The sequence below is a fragment of the Trifolium pratense genome, linkage group LG4 (assembly GCF_020283565.1).
Source record: "Trifolium pratense cultivar HEN17-A07 linkage group LG4, ARS_RC_1.1, whole genome shotgun sequence".
Taxonomy (NCBI): domain Eukaryota; kingdom Viridiplantae; phylum Streptophyta; class Magnoliopsida; order Fabales; family Fabaceae; genus Trifolium; species Trifolium pratense.
The window spans coordinates 45199461-45223188 of record NC_060062.1 but is presented as its reverse complement, the minus strand read 5'-3'; the positions used below and the strand labels follow the sequence as shown (position 1 = coordinate 45223188).

Here is a 23728-nt window from a genome sequence, read left to right as displayed (position 1 = left end):
GCAGATCAACAATAATGGGAAAAGTTTCAGCAACAAACCTGAAGTTCTTACTCACAATAAAAACAACAATCAAAATAGCAACATATATCCACCATGTCCTCACTGCAAAAAAACTAATCATCTACCAAAAAAATGTTGGTGGAGGCCAGATGCAAGGTGTCACAGGTGCGGTCAGTTAGGGCACATGGAAAGGATATGCAAATCGCAACAACAGCAAGAAGAAGTCAAGGTTGCTGAGGATCTATCACAGGAGGAGCAATTGTTTGCAGTATCATGTTATGCTACACATAGTTCTACAGAAAGTTGGCTTATTGATAGTGGTTGTACAAACCACATGACCTATGATCGTGAACTTTTTAGAGAGCTTGATGAAGCTGTTTTCTCTAAAGTCAAGATTGGAAATGGAGCATATATTGAAGTAAAAGGCAGAGGAACAGTGGCAATTGAAGGTCACACAGGTTTGAAACTAATTTCTGATGTTTTGTATGTCCCTGAAATCAATCAGAACCTTTTGAGTGTTCCTCAGTTACTAGAAAAAGGTTATAAGGTGTTGTTTGAAGACAAAAATTGCATGATTAAAGATTCAGAAGGTAGAGAGGTGTTCAATGTTCAAATGAAAGGCAAAAGCTTTGCCTTAGATTTTATGAACAAGCAGCAAGCTGCAGTGCACAAAGAGGTCAACAGTACAACACTTTGGCACAAGAGGTTGGGGCATTTCCATCACAATGCTCTAATGTATTTGAAAAAGAACAACCTTGCAAAGAATTCCATTGAATTAGAAGAAGAACTTTCAGCATGTGATGTCTGCCAATATGGAAAGCAAACAAGACTCCCTTTTCCAAAAGAATTGGCTTGGAGGGCTACAGAAAGGCTGCAATTAATACACACAGATGTCGGAGGACCCATGAGAACACCATCACTGAATGGGAGTAAGTATTATATTGTATTCATTGATGATAACACAAGAATGTGTTGGATTTATTTTATGAAGTTTAAATCTGAAGTTGCTCACATCTTTTGGAAGTTCAAAGCTTGGATAGAAACCCAAAGCAAGTGCAAACTGCAGGTTATCAGATCTGACAATGGAACTGAATATACCTGTGAACAATTTAACAAGTTTTGTGAAGATGCAGGCATAGAACACCAGTTGACAGCACCGTATTCACCTCAACAAAATGGCACTGCAGAAAGGAAGAATAGGACAATTATGGAGATGGCTAGGTGCTTGCTTCATGAAAAAGAACTGCCAAAGAAATTCTGGGCGGAAGCTGCAAATACTGCAGTTTTTTTGCTGAACAGGCTGCCAACAAAAGCTTTGCAAAAAAAGACACCATTTGAAGCATGGTATGGTTACAAACCTGAGTTGCTTAATTTGAAGATATTTGGTTGTTTGTGTTTCTCTTACATTCCTAAGGTTAAGAGAGACAAACTAGACAAGAAAGCAGAACCTGGAATCTTTGTAGGCTATAGCTTAATCTCAAAGGCCTACAGGATCTATATACCGCACAATGACAAAGTAATTGTCAGCAGGGATGTGAAATTCTTGGAGTTGGATAGCTGGAATTGGAAAAACGACAAGAATATTGAATTTCAGGAGGAGAATGAGGCCATAGATGATGAACCTGTCAGAGGAACAAGATCACTTTCTGATATCTATCAAAGGTGTAATGTTGCAATCATGGAACCTGCTGGATATGCAGAAGCAGCAAATGATAAAAAATGGATAGATGCAATGGAGGAGGAGCTCAAGATGATTGAAAAAAACCAGACTTGGAAATTGGTGGACAGACCTGATCATAAGAAAGCTATTGGAGTTAAGTGGGTTTATAGGACCAAACTTAATCCTGATGGTTCTGTAAACAAATATAAGGCAAGGCTTGTTGTTAAGGGATATGCTCAAATCTTTGGAGTAGATTTTTCTGAAACTTTCGCTCCAGTGGCAAGGTTAGATACCATAAGATTATTGTTCGCACTTGCAGCACAAAATGGTTGGGTTATACATCAAATGGACGTCAAGTCAGCTTTTTTGAATGGATACTTGGAGGAAGAAATCTTTGTTGAACAACCAGAGGGATTTATTGTTCAAGGACAAGAGGAGAAGGTGTATAAATTGAATAAGGCTCTGTACGGGCTAAAACAAGCACCAAGATCATGGTATAGCAGAATTGATGCACACTTGGTGAACTTAGGCTTTGAAAAAAGTCCAAGTGAATTTACTCTTTATGTTAAAAAGGTTGATAATGGAATACTTGTGGTGTCCCTTTATGTTGATGATTTGTTTGTCACAGGAAGTCATAGGGAGTTGATTGACAAGTTCAAAGAAAGAATGAAAGATGCTTTCGAGATGACAGACCTCGGAAATATGTCATTCTTTCTAGGTATGCAGGTGCAACAAAGGCAAAATGAAATATTTGTCTGTCAGCAACAATATGCAAAAGAAGTCCTCAAAAAGTTCAATATGGAAGATTGCAAACCAGTTGCAACTCCAATGAATCAAAAGGAGAAGTTTTCCAAAGAAGACGGAGCTGAAAGGGTTGACGAAAATTTGTACAGAAGTTTAATAGGATGCTTGATGTATTTAACAGCAACCAGGCCAGATATTATGTATGCTGTGAGCTTACTATCAAGATACATGCACTGTGCAAGTGAAATTCATTTTCAAGCAGCCAAAAGAATTCTTAGATATGTTAAAGGCACGGTTGATTATGGAATAAGATTCAATCAAGTTCAAAATTTCAGGCTTCTTGGTTACTCTGATAGTGATTGGGCAGGTTGTGTTGATGATATGAGAAGTACCTCAGGTTATTGCTTCACACTGGGTTCTGGTGTGTTTTCATGGTGTTCTAAAAAGCAAGAAGTTATAGCTCAATCAACAGCAGAGGCAGAGTATATAGCTGCTGTTGCTGCTGTGAACCAAACATTGTGGATTAGAAAACTCATGACAGACTTGTACATGGAACATATAGAAAGTACCCAGATATTTGTGGACAATCAAGCTGCAATTTCAATTGCTAATGATCCGGTGTTCCATGGCAGAACAAAACACTTCAAGATCAAATTTTTCTTTCTAAGAGAAGTTCAGAAAGATGGAGATGTTCAGCTTGTTTATTGTAGAACTGAACATCAAAATGCTGACATCCTAACAAAGGCCCTACCAACAGGCAGATTTGAGTTTTTGAGGAAAAGACTTGGGATATGCAGCTTCAATGTCAAGGAGGAGTGTTAATTGTAATGACATGTGAAGCTTCCAGATCAAGTTTTAATTTTCATAATTATTAGGAAATAAAGAGTCAAATAGCTGTTCAACTACATAGGCATCTGTTATGTTTTGAATAGCAGTTTTTATGTTCTTTGGTCTTCTTATTGCTCTTTAAATATGTATGATGAGCAATTCAAAAAAATATAACCTCCCACAAAAATAAAACTCTGTGTTCTCTCTTGTTCTATACATCTACATTCCTTTTAATAACCAACAGGTTCGAACCCCGGTTACAGATAGCTTTATGTTGTCTTTTAGTGAGTGTACATTTAGATTGAATTGAGTTTAACACAATCATGTCGTGTCACTGCAACTTCGACAACAATTACACTATAGAGTTTTATCAAAATTTGCCAGCGTGATTTTTATAAACTCAGTGTGATTTTAAACATGCATGAAGACTTGGTGAATGTTTGAAATGATAGTGAGATCGATGATTACATATAGTTTCTATCAATGTAGTCAGGTTCGAGATCCGGTGCGTAGGGTCATACGACTTTACGAGCTACAGCAGGCCAAAAGAGCTTCAGCTTTGTTCTGGTTTGTTTTTGCACATTTGATGGTCAGGGTCGAGTTTCTGAAGCAGGGTTGTAATCAAAATGCATAATTCATCTTCGAAAATTGTTCTTATGGCCCCCCACATTGCTTCTAGTCCCCCAAAAATCCACAAATACCCTTGATTTAGGTCCCAATTTGGTTTGTATCCTAAGATCTGAAATTGCATTTGGCTTCGGAAGCTACAATCCAAATTTCAGCAATTTCAGATTCTACGATCCGAAATGGTGCTAGAAGGAGTACTGCTATTTGGTGGTGGATATACACAACATGGAGGGTTTGTTTTCTAGAGCTAGTGAATAGTGATTCATAAGGAGCCAAAGACAATAGAGAGCTAATATTGTAGGGCTATGGGTTTGACTTGATGAATACTCTCTCCGGTCCTTAATATATAACAGAAATTTTATATTTTAGATTCATTTAGAATGTAACGTATTTAATTCATATTATTGACTAGATACATTAGATTTTTTTTTGGTTTACGATGAGCTGGGATCGAATCCCAAACCCCTCACCACTAGACCAAACCTAATGGTGGCTTAGATACATTAGATTTTCGATAAATCTAAAAAGTAAAGTTTAGTTTATCTTATATTAAGGACCATTGGATTATAAATTTATAATGCAAATGTAACTATAGCATGATGAATACTGTCATAATCTCAATGAAAGAGTTGAACACTTAATAATGCAATGCATGTGAAAATAAAATGATATCGCTAGTTTCTTTCTCCCTATTCAACAACCATATAAAGTTCATGTCTCTTGTAGAATGTTTGATGAATAACCGTAACTCACAAATTATAGGAAGAGAAAACTATTTTTTATTGAATGAAAATCTGCTTTTTTAATACAAAGTTGTAACTGAAATAAATAACAAATACTGAGTAAAAAAAACTCCTAAACTTCAGCCACTATTTTTATTAGCTAGCTGTAAAATAAAACAAACACTCCTAAGCACTTAGTCAACAAGTGCAGCTAGCAGTAAAATATCAAACACCATTTAAGAAGCTTCATAATTTATTATTTCTTTGTTGTTTCCACTATTATCAGTCTAATAAGACTTAACCCTTTATTAAAAAATGGTTCCTAAAGTTCATGATGGTCTTGAAATGGCTTTATCTAGGAATGAGAATTGGAAGAAACGTATGCATGTTCTAAGTGAGAGACTTAAAAGGATTCCTTGTTTGGTTTGGAAGACTACATGGAAAGTGGGATGTGATGATCCAAGAAGAGTGATCCATGCATTCAAAGTAGGTTTATCTCTTACTCTTGTATCATTGCTTTATCTTTTGGAGCCACTCTTTAAAGGGATTGGCCAGAATGCTATTTGCGCTGTCATGACCGTCGTCGTGGTTTTTGAGTTCACTGCAGGTATGTATCACTTCCTATCCAAAATCAAATGGTATTGTTTTGTACTTTGCCATCCTTAATATTTGAAATCTTTGATGTTGCCGTTGCACAGGGGCGGTTATAAGACCCGGCAAGCCTGAGCAGTTGCCCGGGCTTGGCCAAAATGTTTGGTATTTTTAGCAGTTAGTTCAGGGCAAAATTGAGATTTTTAGGGGTTAGTTTAGGGGTTAATTCATATATTATGTCACATGTGAAATTTTGCCCAGGCTCTATAACAATCCTGGCGGCATCATTGCCGTCGCAATAGTTGATGGAGACCGCAATTTATAATCATGATAGAAGTTATCAGTAGATGTGGATGACTTTAATTTGTAAATTATTTTGCTGGCAGGGGCAACTTTATGCAAAGGACTAAATAGAGGATTGGGGACACTATTAGCAGGATTGTTGGCATTTCTTCTTGATTATGTTGCAAATGCTGCTGGTCAGATCCTTCAAGCTGTTTTCATTGCAGTTGCAGTTTTTATAATAGGTATACATACAAGTAATGTTCTTTGAATATCAGTTCTTGTACTTTAAGAAGTACATAATCTCATATTTGTGGTGTCCTGTGAATTTGTTGTGTTTGGCAGGATCTGCAGCCACTTATATGAGGTTCATTCCTTCTATAAAGAAGAATTATGATTATGGTGTTGTTATTTTTCTCGTAACCTTCAACTTGTTAACTTTTTCGAGTTACCGCATTGATCATGTCTTGAAGATGGCACATGACCGCATATACACCATAGCCATCGGCTGTGCCGTGTGTCTCTTGATGAGTCATTTGGTATTTCCAAATTGGTCAGGGGAAGATCTCCATAATGCCACAGCTTTCAAACTTGAAGGCCTAGCCAAATCTATAGAAGGTATGCAAATTCGCAGCACATAGTCACATACATATAGTATCAAAGATTTTACTTTGTATTTAACATTTTATTGTATGGTGTGAAATCTTGTAGCTTGTGTCAATGAATATTTTTATGGAGAAATTGAAGCCTCTCGTGATATAAAGTCGTCTGAAGATCCAATATACAAAGGTTATAAGGCTGTTTTGGATTCAAAATCTACCGATGAAACATTGGTAAGCGATGCATCCATCTGATCATATATCAATTGCTAATTAGCATAGTGCACCTAACTTTGTACACCAAGTGTGTGAAAAAATCTCTTATTCTTCAAATGATTGTGTTTTAAATTGTGCAGGCATTACATGGAAGTTGGGAGCCAAGGCATTCTAGGTACTGTCACAAATTTCCATCGAAACAGTATTTAAAAGTTGGAATTGTTCTTCGTCAATTCGGGTATACAATGGTAGCCCTAAGTGGTTGTTTGAGAACAGAAATTCAGGTAACATAACATTTGAGATCTTAACATATGACCATCTTTTTGAATTTACACTTGTTCACAACTTAGCATCTCCTCATTTCACAAAGGACAAAGATACCTTTATATTCTTTGTTGGAGATACCACTTTAACTACCGGTTAAAATAGTGGTTATATTATGTAACTACATGTGTCAGCGTCATGTTGTTATCTCCATTCTCCCTAATTGACCAACTCTTGTTCTAGTTTGTTTTTCTTTTTCTAGTTGTTTATTTGATGTTTTTATTTTCAGGCACCGCAATCTGTTCGAGTTCTGTTCAAGGACCCTTGCATAAGACTAGCAGCAGAGGTTTCAAAGGTACTAATAGAACTTGCCAACAGCATAAGAAGTCGACGCCATTGCTCACCAGAAATACTCTCTGATCATCTTCATGAAGCACTGAAAGACCTCAACACTGCCATAAAATCTCAACCAAGACTCTTCTTAGGCTCCAATGACATCCAAGCCAACAACATACTCGCCTCCATAGCTGCCTCTCAGGGAAAAAGCTCACTGTCAAGCGTTAAAATCGATTCTTCAGCTTTGTTAGATTGGAAAACCAAAAGGGTATCTTCTGAACAGACAAAGGAAGCAGAACAAGGAGCAGAACGTAAGGTGTTGAAAAAAAGCCAGACGAGTAGAATTGCGATTACTAGTCTTGAGTTTTCTGAAGCATTGCCTTTTGCTGCTTTTGCTTCTTTGCTTGTGGAGACGGTGGCGAAACTGGACTTGATAATTGATGAAGTTGAAGAACTTGGGAGGTTGGCTTGTTTCAAAGAGTATAAACCTGGTGACGAGTTTTGTGTTAGTTGCGAGACACCAAGAGTTAGTGTGTTGGAGAATCACTTACCTTCTCATGGAGAAGACTGATTCTGTGTGTGTAGGACTAGCAAGGAAATACATTATTTTCATGATATATAATATTGATTATTTTTTATTTTGTAAATGATTGTGGATAATGTATATGTTAGATTATGGTTTATCATCATACTATGTACTATAGTATTTTAAGATGAGGTTCATTATCTTTGTAGTTTAAATCAATATATTTCCGTGCGCAAAAACATAACCCTCTTGAGATAACTGAGATTCATTTAAAGTTTTGTCATCTTTTAATAATATTTTTTCATATGTACTGACCAGAGATCGAACATCTGACAATATAGTTAAGAGACTAAAGCATCTATATCACTCGTACGTGTCAAATTATGTTGGTGTATAAGTGTGACTTAAAAGTTCCAAATTAGATGAAAAAGTGGGTCCTCTTACTTATGGAAAGGAAAATATGCAAGATATTTTATGAGGAAATTGGATAAGATGGTGAATTGTATTTTAGTGGTGGAAATGCATTAGATGGATGAATAATAGTATTTGTTTAGTTTTGGTCAGCTGGGGATGGCATCTTGTATCTCAAATTCTCTATCATTCCAAAGATGGAAGACAAGCCCATATTGCTTATTTGGTTGGAACATAGGAAGAAAGAGAGTTGATGATAAACCTCAGATTAATTACCATGATATTGATCTCACTTTCTCAACTTCTTTGGTTAACAAAACATTTTTGAAAGGTAATGTTTCTCTTTTCAAGTTTTTAACCTCAGATTAAATACCATGATATTGTTATTATTTCATGTTATCATCTTAGACTTAACATGTCTATCCATGGGCGGAGCCAAGGCCCAACAAGCCTGGGCAGTTGCCCGGGCTCTGGCCAAATTTTTGGTATTTTTAGGGTTAATTTAGGGCAAAACTTAGATTTTTAGGGGTTAGTTTAAAGCAAAACTGAGATTTTTTGTTGGACTATTTATATATTATGTCACATGTGAAATTTTGCTCAGGCTCTATAATTTTTCTGTCTCCGCCACTTGCATCTAAGATTTTGACATAATTTTGGTCAGGTAAGGAACTAAAATGCTGCTACAGAGCAACAATTGATGGATTTAGTGCAACAAATTTTCACCAATGTTGTGACTTTAAAGGACCATGTGTAATAATAGGCTACACAAACAACTCTTTCAAGTTTGGTGCATTTAACCCTGAAGGATATAGAAGCACAGATGATTACTATGAAACATTTGATGCTTTTCTATTTTATTGGATAGAAAATAAAACTGATCCTATTATTTTGCCTAAGGTTGGTGGAAGTGGTGCAGCTTTGTTTGATTATGCTCGCGGCGGGCCGCAATTTGGAGCTGATGGGCTTCTTATTGGGCCCCCATTAGCTCCAGTTATGGGTGGTTTTGCTGGGCCTGATACTAATTCTGGTGTTGGTGATTTAAGACAAGCTAAGTCTAGATTGGGATTGTCTTATGCTAAAAGGGAAGATGGTAAGGAGTCTATTTTTGGTGATGAGTCTAGGGCAACTATTGAAGAAGTTGAAGTGTTTTGTAGCCCCAAAATTGCAAGCTTATACTAGAACTTCTTAGAGGGTAAGGAATACTATACTACTTATGAATTTGAATGATCTCTCTTTTTACGCAATCACGTAGTCAAATTAGTCATCAATCTGGACCTTTGGATTAAGATCAAATGATTCACGTTTTGATTTTGTATTTTTTCAGAGTTGAAACATGAGCAATCAAATCTTAATCTGATAGTCCACATCGTAAGGTAGCATCAAATGTGCGGTGTTTTACGTATGTCTGTAAAGAGACTATGTCTCCTCCACTACATCAATAACCACTTGGGCATTTCCACTCGTCTTTCAATAGATAGGCCAAGAAATATTATGTGATGTGTACATTTGTACTATAAGTAGTTTTATCCTTCGAGTAAGGCATGCATGTGTGTGTGATCGATGATGGTTGAGAACAATCCTTAACATTTCGTATTTGGATTTGTTGCAGCCACGAATTTACGCAGTCAGGACATCAGTGTTCATTGGATCAAGACCATATTGTTGTATATATCGCAATATATAGTACTCATTATATATCATGCAATAAAAGGTAGTACTACTACTCATTATTTATAACTCTAAGACATACATTAAAAGGTGTTGTCCAAGATATCTCTAACAAGTAACAATGCCATACCAAGTAAAATTCCACAGTTAACTAGTAGCCACAAAGATTTTTCATCAAATCTCTCAACTTGTTTGCCTTCAAATTAGGCCTTGGTCCTAATTTGGAATGGTAAAAAGAGTTACAATGATATTCCTTTTGTTTTCAGATTTTAGAAAGGCTCTGAATATGAGACATAATTAATCTGATCATAAACCTCATAAGGAACATCCCAATTTCCATAATAGTCCATGAAATTTCCCTGACTTGAGTAAGATGACATGCATCCAATTTGACTTGTATTATCAGAAAATTCAATTTCACCATTCAAATTGGAGTAGGATAAACTAGGTGAAATTGTTATTTGTTCCAATGATTGCCTTGGTGAATCACACCTTGGAAAATATTCAGACACTGCATCATGTATATGAGTATACTCCTGCAGTAAATGTAGCAAAAATTTTAGTAACATTTCGAAATTATATAGCTATTCAATCTCAACTTTCATAATTGGTTCCAATAATAATAATTAACAAAATAAAATAAATAAAAAATACCTTTGAAGAATCAAGAATCATATCAGGAGAGATCCAGAAGTTTGAAGGATTGGTTTCTATGGATACATTGCTAAACTCAGCAATTGGAGCCATATTTTGTGATCCACTGTCATTATTCAGGTAACTTGCTTGAGAAGTAACATCATTGGAACTTGTTTCAGCCCTCTTGCTCTTCTCATTCTTTTTAATAACTCGGCACAAAGCAAAACCACCCTAAAGAAACCACACACACATGCGAGTGCGCACACACATCAAATTAAGGTCAGAACAAATGTAACTCTGAAACCTCATTACATAAAACTTAACGATTGTATTATTTGTACCTTAAAGTCTTGGCTAAGGTCATCGGCTAGGCGATACTCATGCATGATCCAATTAGTTCTATCCCCTAAAGGGGCCCTTCCAAGATAGAAAACAAGTGTTTTGCAGTAACCTGTGATGGTGGGTGAACTACCCTGGCACACAATCTCTCTCTCTTTTCCGGTGGCTTTCCAGTACCCAGCTTTAGTAGCTCTATTTGTTCTTGATCCATTTGGATACTTTCGATCTCGCGGACAATAGAAAAACCATTCTAAATCTCGTTTTGGTAGAAATGATTTCTCTGCATTTCACACCTGAATTAGTCTTCTCACATTTCCTTATTAGATACAATGCAATAAAAAATAAAGTCATTGCTTTTTCCAAAGCTTGACTAGAATCCCATTGAAGGAAATGGATTAGGTGCAGTTGACTTTTCTGTGCAGTCGTTTTATAGTTGTTCGATCACGATCGGATGGTTTAAACAAATGCAGCCGACAAATATAGTTTTTAAATCATGACCGTTCAATCCTGATCGGATGGCTATAAATGGTACGACTGCATGGAACCCGGGTCCCCCATTGAACCGGCTTTTACAACATATTGTAAAAGCTATGCTGTACAGAATGATTAAAAGCTAAAGAAAAAGTGAAGATAGAAAATCGAACTCTCAAGCTCTTTATCACTTTACACCTTAACTTTTCGACCCCAATGACCGAACCATCTTTATATCCCCTATATTACGGCTTTGGCTAACATGCACAAGTGCATCATATGGTGGATGGTGCACAAGTGAGCGATTTCATTATAACGGATACGAATTTTTATTAAATAATGTTAATCTTTATAAGTCTCAATAACATATCAAATGATTTTTAAATTTTTAATTTTTTTTATGGATGATCTATATAATATAAACTTTCAATTGAACGGTAGATTTTATAAAATTCGTATTCGTTATAAATTTTTTAATACTTAGTCATCAAACTTGGTACATCAGAGTTTATAACACTCACACGCACTGCAATCTTTATATATGTTATGATGCAAATGATCAAAATGCAAAATCGAAGATTACCGGGTAACTCCCATGGATCAAATTTGTAAAAATCAATCATTGGGATAACATCAAGCTCAATTTCAAGTCCTTCCACTTTTCTTTTCAGATAGTATCCAATCAGTTCTTCGTCGGTTGGACGGAAACGAAAACCTGGTGGCAGTGATGCCTCTGCCATATTATGTTGCAAAGATTCTTCCTAGAAGAAAGACTCACTGAAAATTGTGAAATAAGTAACCAAAGCTATAGGCAAGAGAACAAAACAAAATGAGAATTATTGCTAAGTTGCAAGACTATATCTATTAAAGAAATGGAAGATCCAAAAGTAGAAGCTTTTGTCTACAATAGATTTTTGTTCAAAAGTTAAGTGACACTTCCACAAAGTGCATCCATTGAATGCAAGGATCATGGTCTTGAATAAATTATATGTGTCTTATGCAGATATTACACCCCCCAAAACTACCAACTTTTGAACTCAAGTTTGTTTAAAAGAACAAATGAGAACAACTCAAAATTTGATCACAAGATTCCAAAAAGAGGGTAGCTAATCAAAGTTCATAATTTCAATGTTTTAAAATCAAACCAGACATTGAACCGACGAGATCACTGGATCATGGTTCAACCGATTTAAACCAAATTCAATCTAATATAAAAACTACAATCGAACCATCAAAATAACATAATTATAGTAAATGTCGGTTCAGGGTTTAATTGGTTAATTGGTTAAGCTGTCTAGTACAGTTTTTAAAATATGTAAAATTTAGAATAAAACAAACCACTAAAAAGGTTTAGAACAATAGTGTGATGAAGACAAGAAGAGAGACTATAGAGTAAAAGCATAAGTGATTGATAGTGTGCTATTTATAGCATTTGGAACTTGGAAGTGAACCATAAGTATAAACATAACCAACAGTCCAAAATTGAGCACACCGAAAGTTTGAAAATTACATGTCTTTGAGTGCATCCAAATTTGCAAAGAAAAATGGTCCACCACTTCAACAAGTTCACACCTACGAAATATAAATTAACCAATAAAAAAACAAAGTAGAGGAGTGTGCCTCTAATTTCATAAAAGTGCATTTTATAACGTCCCTAAATATAAAACATTTTAAAAACATGTCTCTTATTAATTAATCAATTTGTTTCGAAATATAATTAAAAATTTAACATATAGAGACATTTATAGACAAGGAAAATTTAATAATAAAAACATGTATTTTAAACAAATTTATTATTTAAACAATTTTCTAGCTAGAGTGGCTGCACCATTGTAGTGGCTATAGAGGATTCAAGTCCTCAAGGCTCAAGCCATGTTGGAAGTGCAAAATTATTATGAACTAGAGTCTTAAAGGAACAAACTTTTTTTTTACGATGAGCTATAGGGATCGAACCCAAGACCTATAGCGTACTACTCAAATCTCTCACCACTAGACCAAATCTAGTGCCTTAGAGTCTTAAAGGAACCCTTTATTTAGTCGAGTTTCTTTCTCATTTTTTGGACTTATTATATTTTCTATCTCTCTCCACCCAACTTAGATAGACATGATTAATTTGATGATGGTGATATACGAATACTTACATAATTGGTATGCCCCAAATGATAAAATAAAGAGAAAGTAACCACATTATCTTTTCGGGGTCTTTTCTTTCATAATAACTTTACACTAACAGTGTATATAAATTAAATAACTTTACACTGATGGAAATATATGCATGTGTAAAATAATTTTACACTGACAATATATAAATTAAATTCTAATTTGAGTGATTGATTAACAATATAAAATTATTTTACGCTATCACTACACATTCATTTTTCTCTTATATATAAAGGGATATGTTTTGCTTTTCATGGAGCTACCTCTACCGTCGAGTTTCTTCCATTCCACATCATCTTGAATTGGACAAAAACACTTTCTCTATTTTCAATTGAAGTGAAAATTATTGTGTCCATCAAGCGGGACCAAACCATTCCAAAAGGTAATCCTTGAAAATTACTTAATCAGTTCTTGATCATTTAGAAGCGTGTTTCTCCCTTTACAGTTAGGCATGGCAATAGAATTTGTATTACACTCCTTTTGTGTAGAAATTAGAAAAGGTGTATATACAATTAAAGAATTCTCATATCGGTTGCGAGATGGTCTGAACAAGTGTTTAAAAGTAAGATAATAAGGATGAGTTAGGCTCATACTTAATTCTAAGATTGTATCAGAGTCTCTCCACGATCCGCTGGACCGCCTGCTATCAATTAATGATCAGGCCATCACTATTTATATCCGCGCCCCAAGCCCAATATCGTTGGGTGCGAGTGGGAAGTAAAAGTGAGTTGGTAGCTGCATGAATTCTGATTTGTAGTGGTTCAAGTTCAAATCAGGGATTCCACATTAAAATACGTGAGTCTAGCCTCTAAACTACTTAACCAAACAATAAAAAGATAAATGCATTCCATTTTATTACACCTTTAAAAATAAAACATATCACACAAAATTTACATGATAATTTAAGCTAGTGAGACTTCTTATTTTGTAAATACTTAACCTATTTGAACTTTAATTAATAAGAAAGTGTGTTGAAAAGCACATGTTAAACAGTGTTTTTCCAAGCACTCAACCCTATTAATTAATAGCGATCAAAAGCACATTTCTAAGTTATTATAATACTCGTTTGTAGGCCTGGTCCCCAAATGAAATGTACAACTAGTAGTGCCACAAAATATCATTTTATTCTGCCTTAAGCTCTTGATTATTCTTGGACACAAGCATATTAATTGCTCTTCTTTTTGTAAGGGTTTGGAAAAGCTCAAAGATATGTCGTTGGCCCCAATCCACCAGCTCAGGAAAAAGCACCTTACAAGGAAATAACACTTTGACCCATGAAGGGTTTGTCACATACATATCTCCCCTGCATGCACTTTTCACTATGTCCTTGGCACATTCAAATGCTGACCCTAATGGAAGTCTTCCCATAGTAGCCTGCATTGTAAATTTAGAATTAGTGTACACATGGTTCAAAATTTAAGAAAAATATTTCTCAACAAAAGTTAACATGGTTCAAAATTTGTATCAGATCGACACATCAATTTTTGTTGACTAAACTTTTTTGTATGTATAGAACCCGAGATATTTTATTACAATTATGCATGAAACGGATTGACCAACCTCATCTTCAATGACCCTCGATGCCAGGTTTGTATTGATAAAACCGGGTGTGGCTATTGTTATGCCAATAGACCAACCAAGTTCAATTCTTAGAGTCTCAAAGAAGCTTATTATTGCTGCCTTACTTGCCTGATATACCATTCAACAAATGAACAAATCACAATTTAAGACTATCATCAAGGTGTGTGTTAGTTTAGCAATATACTATCCATATATTAATTCATCCGCTTTTAAATATAAGCAAAAAAATTATTTTCAGAATATTTTAATTTTACATTATAGATACTGAGTCTTGGAATTGGGAACCATCCACAAGCTGAAGCAACCACTATGATCCTGCCTTTACTGTTTTTGAGATGTGGGATTGCATATAAAGTGCCATAAGCTGCTCCCCAGAAATTTGTTTCCTGTCAGGCCCAAAAGAGATTAATTTATATGCACCAATAATGTAAATTTTTTTTTACACATAGATCAAATTATACTACGATGTCACTTTTATAAGTTAGTTTCTAAAATATCTCAACAAAAATCTACATTGTATGATCCGATAAGATCCATGTGTAAAAAACTTATACCATCTATATGTATACAAATTAAATCGTGTTCTGGTATAAAGCATAACATATATTGCTTACAGAGCAAGCATAAAATTATTTTCCTAATTGATTGAGATTGTACAATTTTTTCGCACTGGTACTACATACTAATTAAATATTTTAAAAAATCGCCAAACTAATTTTTTCAAACACTTTGAGACAGAATTAATAGCTTACCATAATTTTTTTTTTGAACGGCAGAATATATTATAATATAACAACCGGTCCCTATACAAGATGAACAGAGATCGGGAAAAACGGAATTCCAAAACTACTATAGCTTACCATAATTGAAGTGTATTTAGTAAAATTAGGAAAATCCTCTACCAATGTTGGAACCCCAATAACTCCAGCATTGTTTACCAGATGATCCACTGCATGAAACACACAATAATTCCCTCTTTTTTCTGTAGATACTTATAGTAGAAAGAGCACAATAAATACTATTAAATTAATTAAAATTTTCACCAACAGTCACATACATTGTCCAAAGTGGTTCATTGTTTCATCAACAAACCATTTACTGTCTTCAAGCTTGGTGACATCTGCACCAATGATAATAACATCAGGAGAACCAAGAGATCTTGCCATATCAGCCACTGCTCCAAGATTCTCCTTTCTAATGTCAACAAGGGACAACCTTGCTCCTCGTTTTGCATACTCATAAGCTAGTTGCTTTTTAAAAAAAAATAAAAAAATAGTTTTATTAGCCAACCAATAGCAATATTAAAAATGCCTAATATTAGTCCCGTGAGCTTAGCTCAGTTGACAGGAATATTGCATTATATATGCAGGGGGCCGAGGGTCAAACCCTGATCATTCCACTATCCGCCTTAAGGGGGGAATTTCTAGCAACTAGGCTACATGACAAAAAAAAAAAGCCTAACATCAATATAATGCAATTAATTAGAATATGGTTGAATACATAAAAAGAACATATAACCATTTTAAAACCATAGACTTTTATATCATTGAGTATAGTATATTTATTATCTCCAATTTTAAACGTGAGAAAAAGTTGAATACATAAAAGTTGATATATCAAGTCTAATTTGGATCAGATACTACAATTTAATTAGTACAATTTATATTTTTCTTATATTTAAGATAGGAGGGAGTAATATATAATCATCTAACTTATGAATATCAAATAATTCACTAAATAGAGTACTCCGTACTAAGTTGAAGTAAAAAAAAGAGGACTAAGTTAAACCTCTCCAATTCCTGTAGCTGCTCCAGTGATTAGTACTACTTTCATTGTCATGTTTTCTGTGTACACTAACTTTTTTACATAAATAAGCAATTTGAAGAAAAGAAAAGGTAGCATGATGATGATGATGATGGAGAGAATAATCATTGACAATGGGGTATGTTGCAAACTACACTCATTGTTTTGGGAGTTCTAAATTCTTAGACTAGATCAAATAATACAAGTTGCCTCTTCAAATGCTTTATACTACTAGTACGTAGTATATCCAGGTTTCCTTAAATAGTATACTTATATGCATTTGTTAAATGATTATTTGTGGAATAGTCAAACTAATAAGAGTGACCATAACATGTGTATTTAAGACATATGTTAAGAATTCTACAAATAATAATTATTTTTTTAAATAATCAATTTTTTAAAATAATAAAATGCGCAATTTTTAATACAATTTTTATTTTTTTATCTTTGATGCATTAACATGTGTTTTTTAAGGGTACTTGTTAATTTTTCCCGATAAATTATCACCGCTAATTTTTTTATAAGAGACGAATCACTTTAAATTTATTGAATAACTGATTTATTAAATCATTATACAAATGTTTGTGGTCACGAATCTGTACATAAACTCCGTGTTAAATTGTATATATCGATGATAATTGATGGGTTGGTTGGTTGTTTGTTGGTTGGAGTATTAATGAATTTTAGTTTTGCTTTTGTTAAAAAAAAAAAATTGGGACTCGTATGTGCAATGCTATACTACTCCGTCCCATAATATAAGCAAAAAAAAAAATTCACACTTATTAAGAAAAGTAAAATATGATAATTTCAAGGTTGACTTTTTGTGTGTTTGTTGAAATAAGTTTCATGGGAAGATGTAAAAACAGTTTTTATTGGTTATTGATTATAGGGAAAAGAAGAGAGAGAGTAAATTAAGTAAAAGTTTATCTTGAATAAAAGTTAGTTTTTTTTTCTTATAATTTGGGACATGAAAAAGTGATTTTTTTTGCTTATAATATGGGACGGAGAGAGTATTGTACAAAGACTTGTCAATAACAAAACAAGACTGCGAAGACAGTCGGCCCTAGTTTTTTTTTTATCATATTATTTGTAGGTATTTTGCTATTGTATGCTATTAACTTGAATAATGTAAGTTTGTTCGCAAATTTATTTTTTTCGTTTTTAGTAATATTGAATTTGTATATCTATTCTATCAATTATTGGAATGAATGAATATAATCTTATTTTTAATAAATAAATAAAAATTGATGGGTTGGTTGGTTTGGTTGGAGTATTAATCATAAGCGATAGTACCGTTGAATATCGATTGCATGTGGCAAACGTGAAAACATTCTACAGTATTTAGGTAGGATAAATGGATAATTAAGAGGATTGTGGATGGGGAGTGTTTGGTTACATTTCATTGTTGCGCAAGGGATAGATATAGACATAATATTGTTTACTGCAATATATTTATAATAAAAATTAGCTATTATCTACTCTTTAAAAATGAACTAAAATAATATTATTGTTAATTGTTTCAGAAACATATTTTTTATAAAGGTTACGGGACGGTCATTGAATCATTGATCATTCATTTTGTTATATAGTTGACTCTTCACAAACTTCATAGCTGAAAAAACACGATTACGCTTGTAGTTGTTACCGGCAAGACTAAAGTCAACTTCAAAAACATGCATTTTGATTGTTGGAAGATTTAGGGAAGAATTTGAAGAAAGAAAATGCAATTTGATGGCTATAGGGGAGAGAGGAAGAAACACTAGTGCAGAAAGGGGATTCCACTACTGGCCAAACGGACTTTCCACTACTGGCCGTGGCCGTAGTGAATGCTGGCGTCGTTGTAAGTCCAGACTTTCCACGTCGGGTCTTTTAATACCCGTCGTGGTATATATATTTCTTCTTTAATTATTATTTAAAATTATAGACTTTCCACGTCGGTTTTTTCAATTACCCGTAGTGGTATGTATGGGATTCCACGTCGGTTATAATGAATACCAGTAGTGGTATGTATGGTTTCAAATTTTTTTAATATAAATCATGGGGATTCCACTACGGGTATTTACACATATCCGTAGTGGTATGTATGGTTTTCCAGTTTTTTTTTTTAAAGAATTGGGGATTCCACTACGGGTATTTACGAATATCCGTAGTGGTATGTATGGTTTCCAGTTTTTTTCTATCATTCTTCCTAACTTGCCTTCTATCACAATTGTTCATGACATAAGTCTGTTATCTCCTTGTTAGCAATTAAAAGGAACATGACATAACCATGTTAAATTTGCCTAAGTTATATTGTACATTATGGCATAACGGACTTTGTAGATGCAATATATCAGTTATAGATCCATGTCCTTGAGAAATATGAACCGAAAACAACTGTAATGGATCATGGATTTTGAAATAATTTGAACACTATTTGAGGCTTCTTTAAAAACCAAATATATATTATTGCAGACTTATCAAGGAACTCGCCACTATGTCTTGTTTTCCACCCTTTCATTGGTATCGGTAAACAAAACCATTTACAAATATGATTTAAAACAGTGAACTTATGATTTCAACACAAAACAAATACTCTATGTAAGCTCAATCAAAGAAATAATGATAGTAAGCATCATGAGCCAGATATTCGACTACAAAAGACTATCAATCACACTCCAACGAATAATGTAGTATTACCCGGTTATTTTCGTCAGTGGCATGGAAGGTACTGTTGGAAGTATTTCACGGCCGCCAAGTAACAGCAGTATAGATTGAACCTGACAATGACACCTAGGATTATTTTCTATAATCAAACCACATGTAGGGAATAGTCCATAATTTAACGATCAATTATAATACGATAAAATTTTCCACTTTAAATGCATTGAAAATTGAGAAAAGACAAGTCTATAAATGTGCTTATGAAGTAGGAAGAAAAGTTAGTCAACATTACTGGTTTGATCCAATTCATGAACAACAATGAGAAAGTACAAAAACCAGAAAAGAAAAACCAAACATGCATAAAAGAGATATTCATCAAAACACTTTTTTAGTAAAAACAAAAGCATATTTGCAATGTTGAACAAAATATTTCTTCGGATTAGGGGCTTTCTCCCAAACCATGTGACTACTTATCTGAAAACAAAAAAGCAGCAAAACCAGTACTCAAATCTGATACGTCCAAATCAAAATCAGATACAGAAAAAGAGAGGCATTCATCTTTATTTTATTCATAAGATGGCACAAACATAAGGCATGCAGGAAAAATGTTAAAATTAAATTACCTTGCTTTAGGTGTCTGCATTATTTCTCTTCATCAAATTCCTCTCTGGATTTCATCTCTGCTGCTGACACCGGTTGACTGCATCCTGAGAGAACCATCCCATCAGGTTCTTTCTCTTTATCAAATTCCTCTCTGGATTTAAGATGTCATACAAAAGAAAACAACTCAGGTACAAAGAGAAAACAAACATAAGGGAAACAAAACACGGGAATAAGAATGAATTGAAAGCACTTATATAACTTAAAAGCTAATCCAAACATACACTTTCATTGCACTAAAATCAATTCAACACCTATAGAATCAATTTTAAATCATCCAAAAGTGTAACCAAACATACACTTATATAACTTAAAAGCTAATATAAACAACACCATAAATTCAAACTGCTATTCACATAAATTCAATCTTTTGGACAGCTTTAGAAAGTACTTGGGAAACAATTGGCTAAATACATGACTATAAGCATGAATCATAATCAAGAGTTCAAGACATTGTTGCAGTATCGATAAATCGTATCAGATTATGATTCTTGAATCATTCCATACAATTGGTACAGGATTCAGGATTGATTAAGTCAAGAGTATTAATGCTACCCAAACATGAAGCATTTCATCATATGCTCATTATAATGCTTCACATAAACCATACTTATAATGCTTCATATGAACCATATAAACCAATCAACAAATCAATGCTTCATACAATTACCTAATTACCAATTTATAGGCTTCACAATGAAATTTTTAGATTTCAGAATAAAAATTATGAAGCTTAAAGAAACCATTTTTCAAGTTACCAGTTAGGAATAGAACCATAGAGGATTATTGAACCTGTGAGCAAATTGTTACTAAAATCTCCAGATTGAAGCATAGGACAATAATTGGCTTGTCTCACCATTTCCCTAACTCTTTGACCAATAAAGACTTGATATAAAATTATATGCATCGATAGATTGAACAACTAAAATGATTATGAGACAAATCTATTGTTAATTGCAAGCTTGATAGATTTCCCATGTCACTAGGAATTGAACCATTAAAGTGAGTGACAAACCAATACTACATCCATCATTCAAAACAAGTAAATAAGCTTTAATTTAGAATGCAAACCTTTGTGTAAAGTTAGAGATTTGATCTATGTCAAACAACACGATTCTTTCCTCCAAAATATAATTCTTCATATTAGCTCCGTCTCAACTTTTGCGGTCGTGGGAAAGTTTTAAATACCTAATTCATACTCAATCAAAACATACAACAAACCAATAAATAAATTTCAAAACCCAATTCTTCATACTCAATCAAAACATATAACAAATGAATAAATAAATTTCATATACCTAATTACGAATTTATTAATCTACCATATGATGACAAAATTGGAATAATATATAACAAATTCAACATTAACGAAGTGAGAAACTGGACCTAAAGGTGATTTTGAAGGTTAATTGAAGAATTTGAGTTGAATTTGAAGCTTACCTTGAACAAACGAGGTTGAATCTGAATCTTAGATTGAAAGAACGAGTTGTGAAGAAGATTGAATCTGAATGAAGAAGGAACCAAGAATCTGGAACTCGTGAGTTTGAATCTGAGTGTGATTGAACGAACAGTTGTGAAGAAGTTTGAATCTGGAACGAGATGCGTGAAAACGAGTTTGAATCTGGAACGAGCTGGGTGAAAACGAGTTTGAATCCGGATTTAGGGATTTCAAAGAGTTTTATGCCATGATTTTGGATTTCGAAGTCACACGATTTGGGATTTGTGGGACGAAGACGAAGAAGACGAAGTCACTGCGTTTCGAAGTCACTGCGTTTGGGAATGAAACGAGAAGCATGCGTATGAATGAATTGAATGAAAAGAACACAGCATAATTCTAAGTTAAGAGATTTAACTACCGTGGAAAACCACATCAGTAGTGAAATCCAATTAAAACAAATTTCAACGTAACTACAACATTGCCACCGTGTCTACTTTTCACTACTGATTTAAGAAAAACAGTAGTGAAATCCCTTGTCTATGAACTTTTCACTACTGGTATTCAAATATCAGTAGTGGAATCCTTTGGTCAAATGTGTTTCACTACTGGTATTCACATACCAGTAGTGGAATCCCTTATCCAAAAGTCATTTTTAGCTATTATCTACTCTTTAAAAATGAACTAAAATAATATTATTGTTAATTGTTTCATAAACATATTTTTTATAAAGGTTACGGGACGGTCATTGAATCATTGATCATTCATTTTGTTATATAGTTGACTCTTCACAAACTTCATAGCTGAAAAAACACGATTACGCTTGTAGTTGTTACCGGCAAGACTAAAGTCAACTTCAAAAACATGCATTTTGATTGTTGGAAGATTTAGGGAAGAATTTGAAGAAAGAAAATGCAATTTGATGGCTATAGGGGAGAGAGGAAGAAACGTGATTGAGAATGAGAGGAGAAAAAAAATATAGTTTTTTTTTGTCTTTAATTAGTTTTTAGCATATACTCGTTTTGTGACAAAATATAAGTAAAATTTATTTTTTTTGGATTTATTGCACGATTATTGTATTTGATCTATATTATAGACCGGATAGATTAACTATGCAATAAACCTAAAAGGTGAATTTTGCTTTTTTTTGTCACTAAAGAAGTATGTAAAACAATAATTTGAAAATTTTAGTGTGACTAACCACACTATATCAAAACATGTATCTGCCCATGTATTGTGCACACTCAGAGTATAACGTGTGTATTGTGAATTCATCGTAAAATCACACCAATAAAAGAACTTGATGTGTGGAGTAATAGAACGACAACCAAAAAATTAGCAAATAAGCAATAATAATCACAAACGATAAACAAGATAAAGGAGAAGAAAGAACACGATAATTTGTTTACCCCAGTTCGGTCATTGTTGGTGTGATTTTAAGATGAATTTACAACAATTGGCGCCCACCGTCGGGCAATTGGAACAATTTGAAGTGAGCACCGTGGGTTCTAAGTGGGATATCAAGGGACTTTTCGAAAGTGAAGATGGAAGCAATTTTAATGTTCGAGATGATGGATAAAACATGGAGTGTTGTTATCTGGTGTCTCAGAGATAAAGAGTGAAAGGAACAATAAGGATTTGCCAACAACAAAGGCTAGGGTTTTAGAAAGAGAACAAAAGTGTTTTCTTTTGGTATAATTCTAGGGCAAAGGGTTATTGTTTGTTCTTCACCTTGGGTAGACTAGGTCAAATTGATTCTCTTGGCCACAGGAAGAGATTCGGGTTTTTGGTAGAATTAGGATTAATTCTTGTAACCCAATTAAGAATTTCTTGTAAGTGACTCTTTGATTATAGTGGAACGGACGGCCTGCTCTCTCCCTCAGACTAGGTTATTTGACCGAACTAGGTAAACAAAGTTTTGTGTCTCTTTGCTTTTATTTGTTTACTTGCTTTTGGATTATTTATCATCATATCTATCTACTTCATATATTGGTTGCTTGATTCAATTTCTCCATACATCAAGTTTTGTATTGGTGTGATTTTATTAACGAATTCACAACAGTGTGTCTCCGTTCACAAGTTGTTCTCCAAGGCTATGTTTGGATTGATGGAATAAGGTGGAATGGAATGGAATGAAGTGGTATATAATGAAGTTCCATTGTTTGGATATTTAAAATTTTAATGGAATGGAGTGGAACACAATGGAATACATTCCATTCTATTCCATCCCTTTTCTTCATTTTTCTTTCCCTCCAATTTGGGGTGTGTACCGGGCCATGGACCAGGGTGTGATTTGTTAAGGCCCAATACAAAAAAGCCCAATCAATTATAGTCCATAAGGTTCACACCAAAATATCTTATGTTTCTCACCATGATGATGACACGTAAAGATTACCACCACCTCCATGATCTACCATAGCTTGAAGAAGAAGGAAAAGAAGCTTGGAGAAGAAGGAGAAGAAACCGCCCACTACCCATGAATTCCTCCACAAGCAAGGCGGTTATCAAGCAACAAGAGAGAGATGT

General features: G+C 34.1%; 4 protein-coding genes and 1 long non-coding RNA gene across 7 annotated transcripts; 2 read left to right on the top strand and 3 right to left on the bottom strand.

Annotated features, from left to right (window-relative positions):
* Positions 1-4872: 4872 nt before the first annotated feature.
* On the top strand, positions 4873-7459 carry LOC123923401 (aluminum-activated malate transporter 12-like). Its single transcript, XM_045976092.1, has 6 exons — positions 4873-5188; positions 5559-5699; positions 5800-6072; positions 6166-6287; positions 6410-6553; positions 6823-7459. Exons 1-6 carry the CDS (start codon positions 4897-4899, stop codon positions 7438-7440), a joined length of 1590 nt encoding a protein of 529 aa, XP_045832048.1. The 5' UTR covers positions 4873-4896; the 3' UTR covers positions 7441-7459.
* A 360-nt stretch (positions 7460-7819) lies between these two features.
* On the top strand, positions 7820-9543 carry LOC123923170. 3 transcript variants are annotated; one of them, XR_006814306.1, is made up of 4 exons: positions 7895-8137; positions 8468-8998; positions 9131-9179; positions 9416-9543. XR_006814306.1 is itself a non-coding variant. In XM_045975840.1 (3 exons), the coding sequence occupies exons 1-2, from the start codon at positions 7966-7968 to the stop codon at positions 8983-8985; spliced, it is 690 nt and encodes a 229-aa protein (XP_045831796.1). In that variant the 5' UTR covers positions 7820-7965; the 3' UTR covers positions 8986-8998; positions 9131-9543. The 3 variants fall into 3 exon arrangements, 2 of the variants coding, with proteins under 2 accessions (XP_045831796.1, XP_045831797.1); XM_045975840.1 differs by having other exon boundaries at positions 7820-8137; positions 9131-9543; XM_045975841.1 differs by lacking the exon at positions 9131-9179 and having other exon boundaries at positions 7828-8137.
* On the bottom strand, positions 9504-12410 carry LOC123923169 (NAC domain-containing protein 71-like). The gene is made up of 4 exons (XM_045975839.1): positions 11504-12410; positions 10452-10729; positions 10129-10341; positions 9504-10010 (listed from the first exon to the last, which is right to left on the bottom strand). The coding sequence occupies exons 1-4, from the start codon at positions 11658-11660 to the stop codon at positions 9744-9746; spliced, it is 915 nt and encodes a 304-aa protein (XP_045831795.1). The 5' UTR covers positions 11661-12410; the 3' UTR covers positions 9504-9743.
* A 1716-nt stretch (positions 12411-14126) lies between these two features.
* LOC123923098 (11-beta-hydroxysteroid dehydrogenase 1A-like) lies at positions 14127-16750 on the bottom strand. Its single transcript, XM_045975744.1, has 6 exons — positions 16450-16750; positions 15719-15911; positions 15522-15610; positions 14916-15047; positions 14641-14769; positions 14127-14454 (listed from the first exon to the last, which is right to left on the bottom strand). The coding sequence occupies exons 1-6, from the start codon at positions 16591-16593 to the stop codon at positions 14203-14205; spliced, it is 939 nt and encodes a 312-aa protein (XP_045831700.1). The 5' UTR covers positions 16594-16750; the 3' UTR covers positions 14127-14202.
* Positions 16751-18484: 1734 nt separating this feature from the next.
* On the bottom strand, positions 18485-21558 carry LOC123923420. The gene is made up of 4 exons (XR_006814397.1): positions 21208-21558; positions 20839-20955; positions 19731-19861; positions 18485-19223 (listed from the first exon to the last, which is right to left on the bottom strand). It is a non-coding gene; the product is annotated as an uncharacterized LOC123923420 (long non-coding RNA).
* Positions 21559-23728: the final 2170 nt, after the last annotated feature.

Bases quoted from the DNA above. Each gene is read 5' to 3' on its own strand.
- LOC123923401 (XM_045976092.1), top strand. From the start codon at position 4,897: ATGGTTCCTAAAGTTCATGATGGTCTTGAAATGGCTTTATCTAGGAAT. The intron at 5,700-5,799 runs GTATACATACAA...TGTGTTTGGCAG, and splicing joins AGTTGCAGTTTTTATAATAG to GATCTGCAGCCACTTATATG. The intron at 6,554-6,822 runs GTAACATAACAT...TTTTATTTTCAG, and splicing joins GTTTGAGAACAGAAATTCAG to GCACCGCAATCTGTTCGAGT.
- LOC123923170 (XM_045975840.1), top strand. From the start codon at position 7,966: ATGGCATCTTGTATCTCAAATTCTCTATCATTCCAAAGATGGAAGACA. The intron at 8,138-8,467 runs GTAATGTTTCTC...AATTTTGGTCAG, and splicing joins TAACAAAACATTTTTGAAAG to GTAAGGAACTAAAATGCTGC.
- LOC123923169 (XM_045975839.1), bottom strand. From the start codon at position 11,660: ATGGCAGAGGCATCACTGCCACCAGGTTTTCGTTTCCGTCCAACCGAC. The intron at 10,730-11,503 runs GTAATCTTCGAT...TGTGAAATGCAG, and splicing joins TGATCCATGGGAGTTACCCG to AGAAATCATTTCTACCAAAA. The intron at 10,011-10,128 runs GTATTTTTTATT...CATTTACTGCAG, and splicing joins TGATTCTTGATTCTTCAAAG to GAGTATACTCATATACATGA.
- LOC123923098 (XM_045975744.1), bottom strand. From the start codon at position 16,593: ATGATTATTCTCTCCATCATCATCATCATCATGCTACCTTTTCTTTTC. The intron at 15,912-16,449 runs GTTTAACTTAGT...TTTTTTAAAAAG, and splicing joins CAGCTACAGGAATTGGAGAG to CAACTAGCTTATGAGTATGC. The intron at 15,048-15,521 runs GTAAGCTATAGT...TGGGCCTGACAG, and splicing joins CTAAATACACTTCAATTATG to GAAACAAATTTCTGGGGAGC.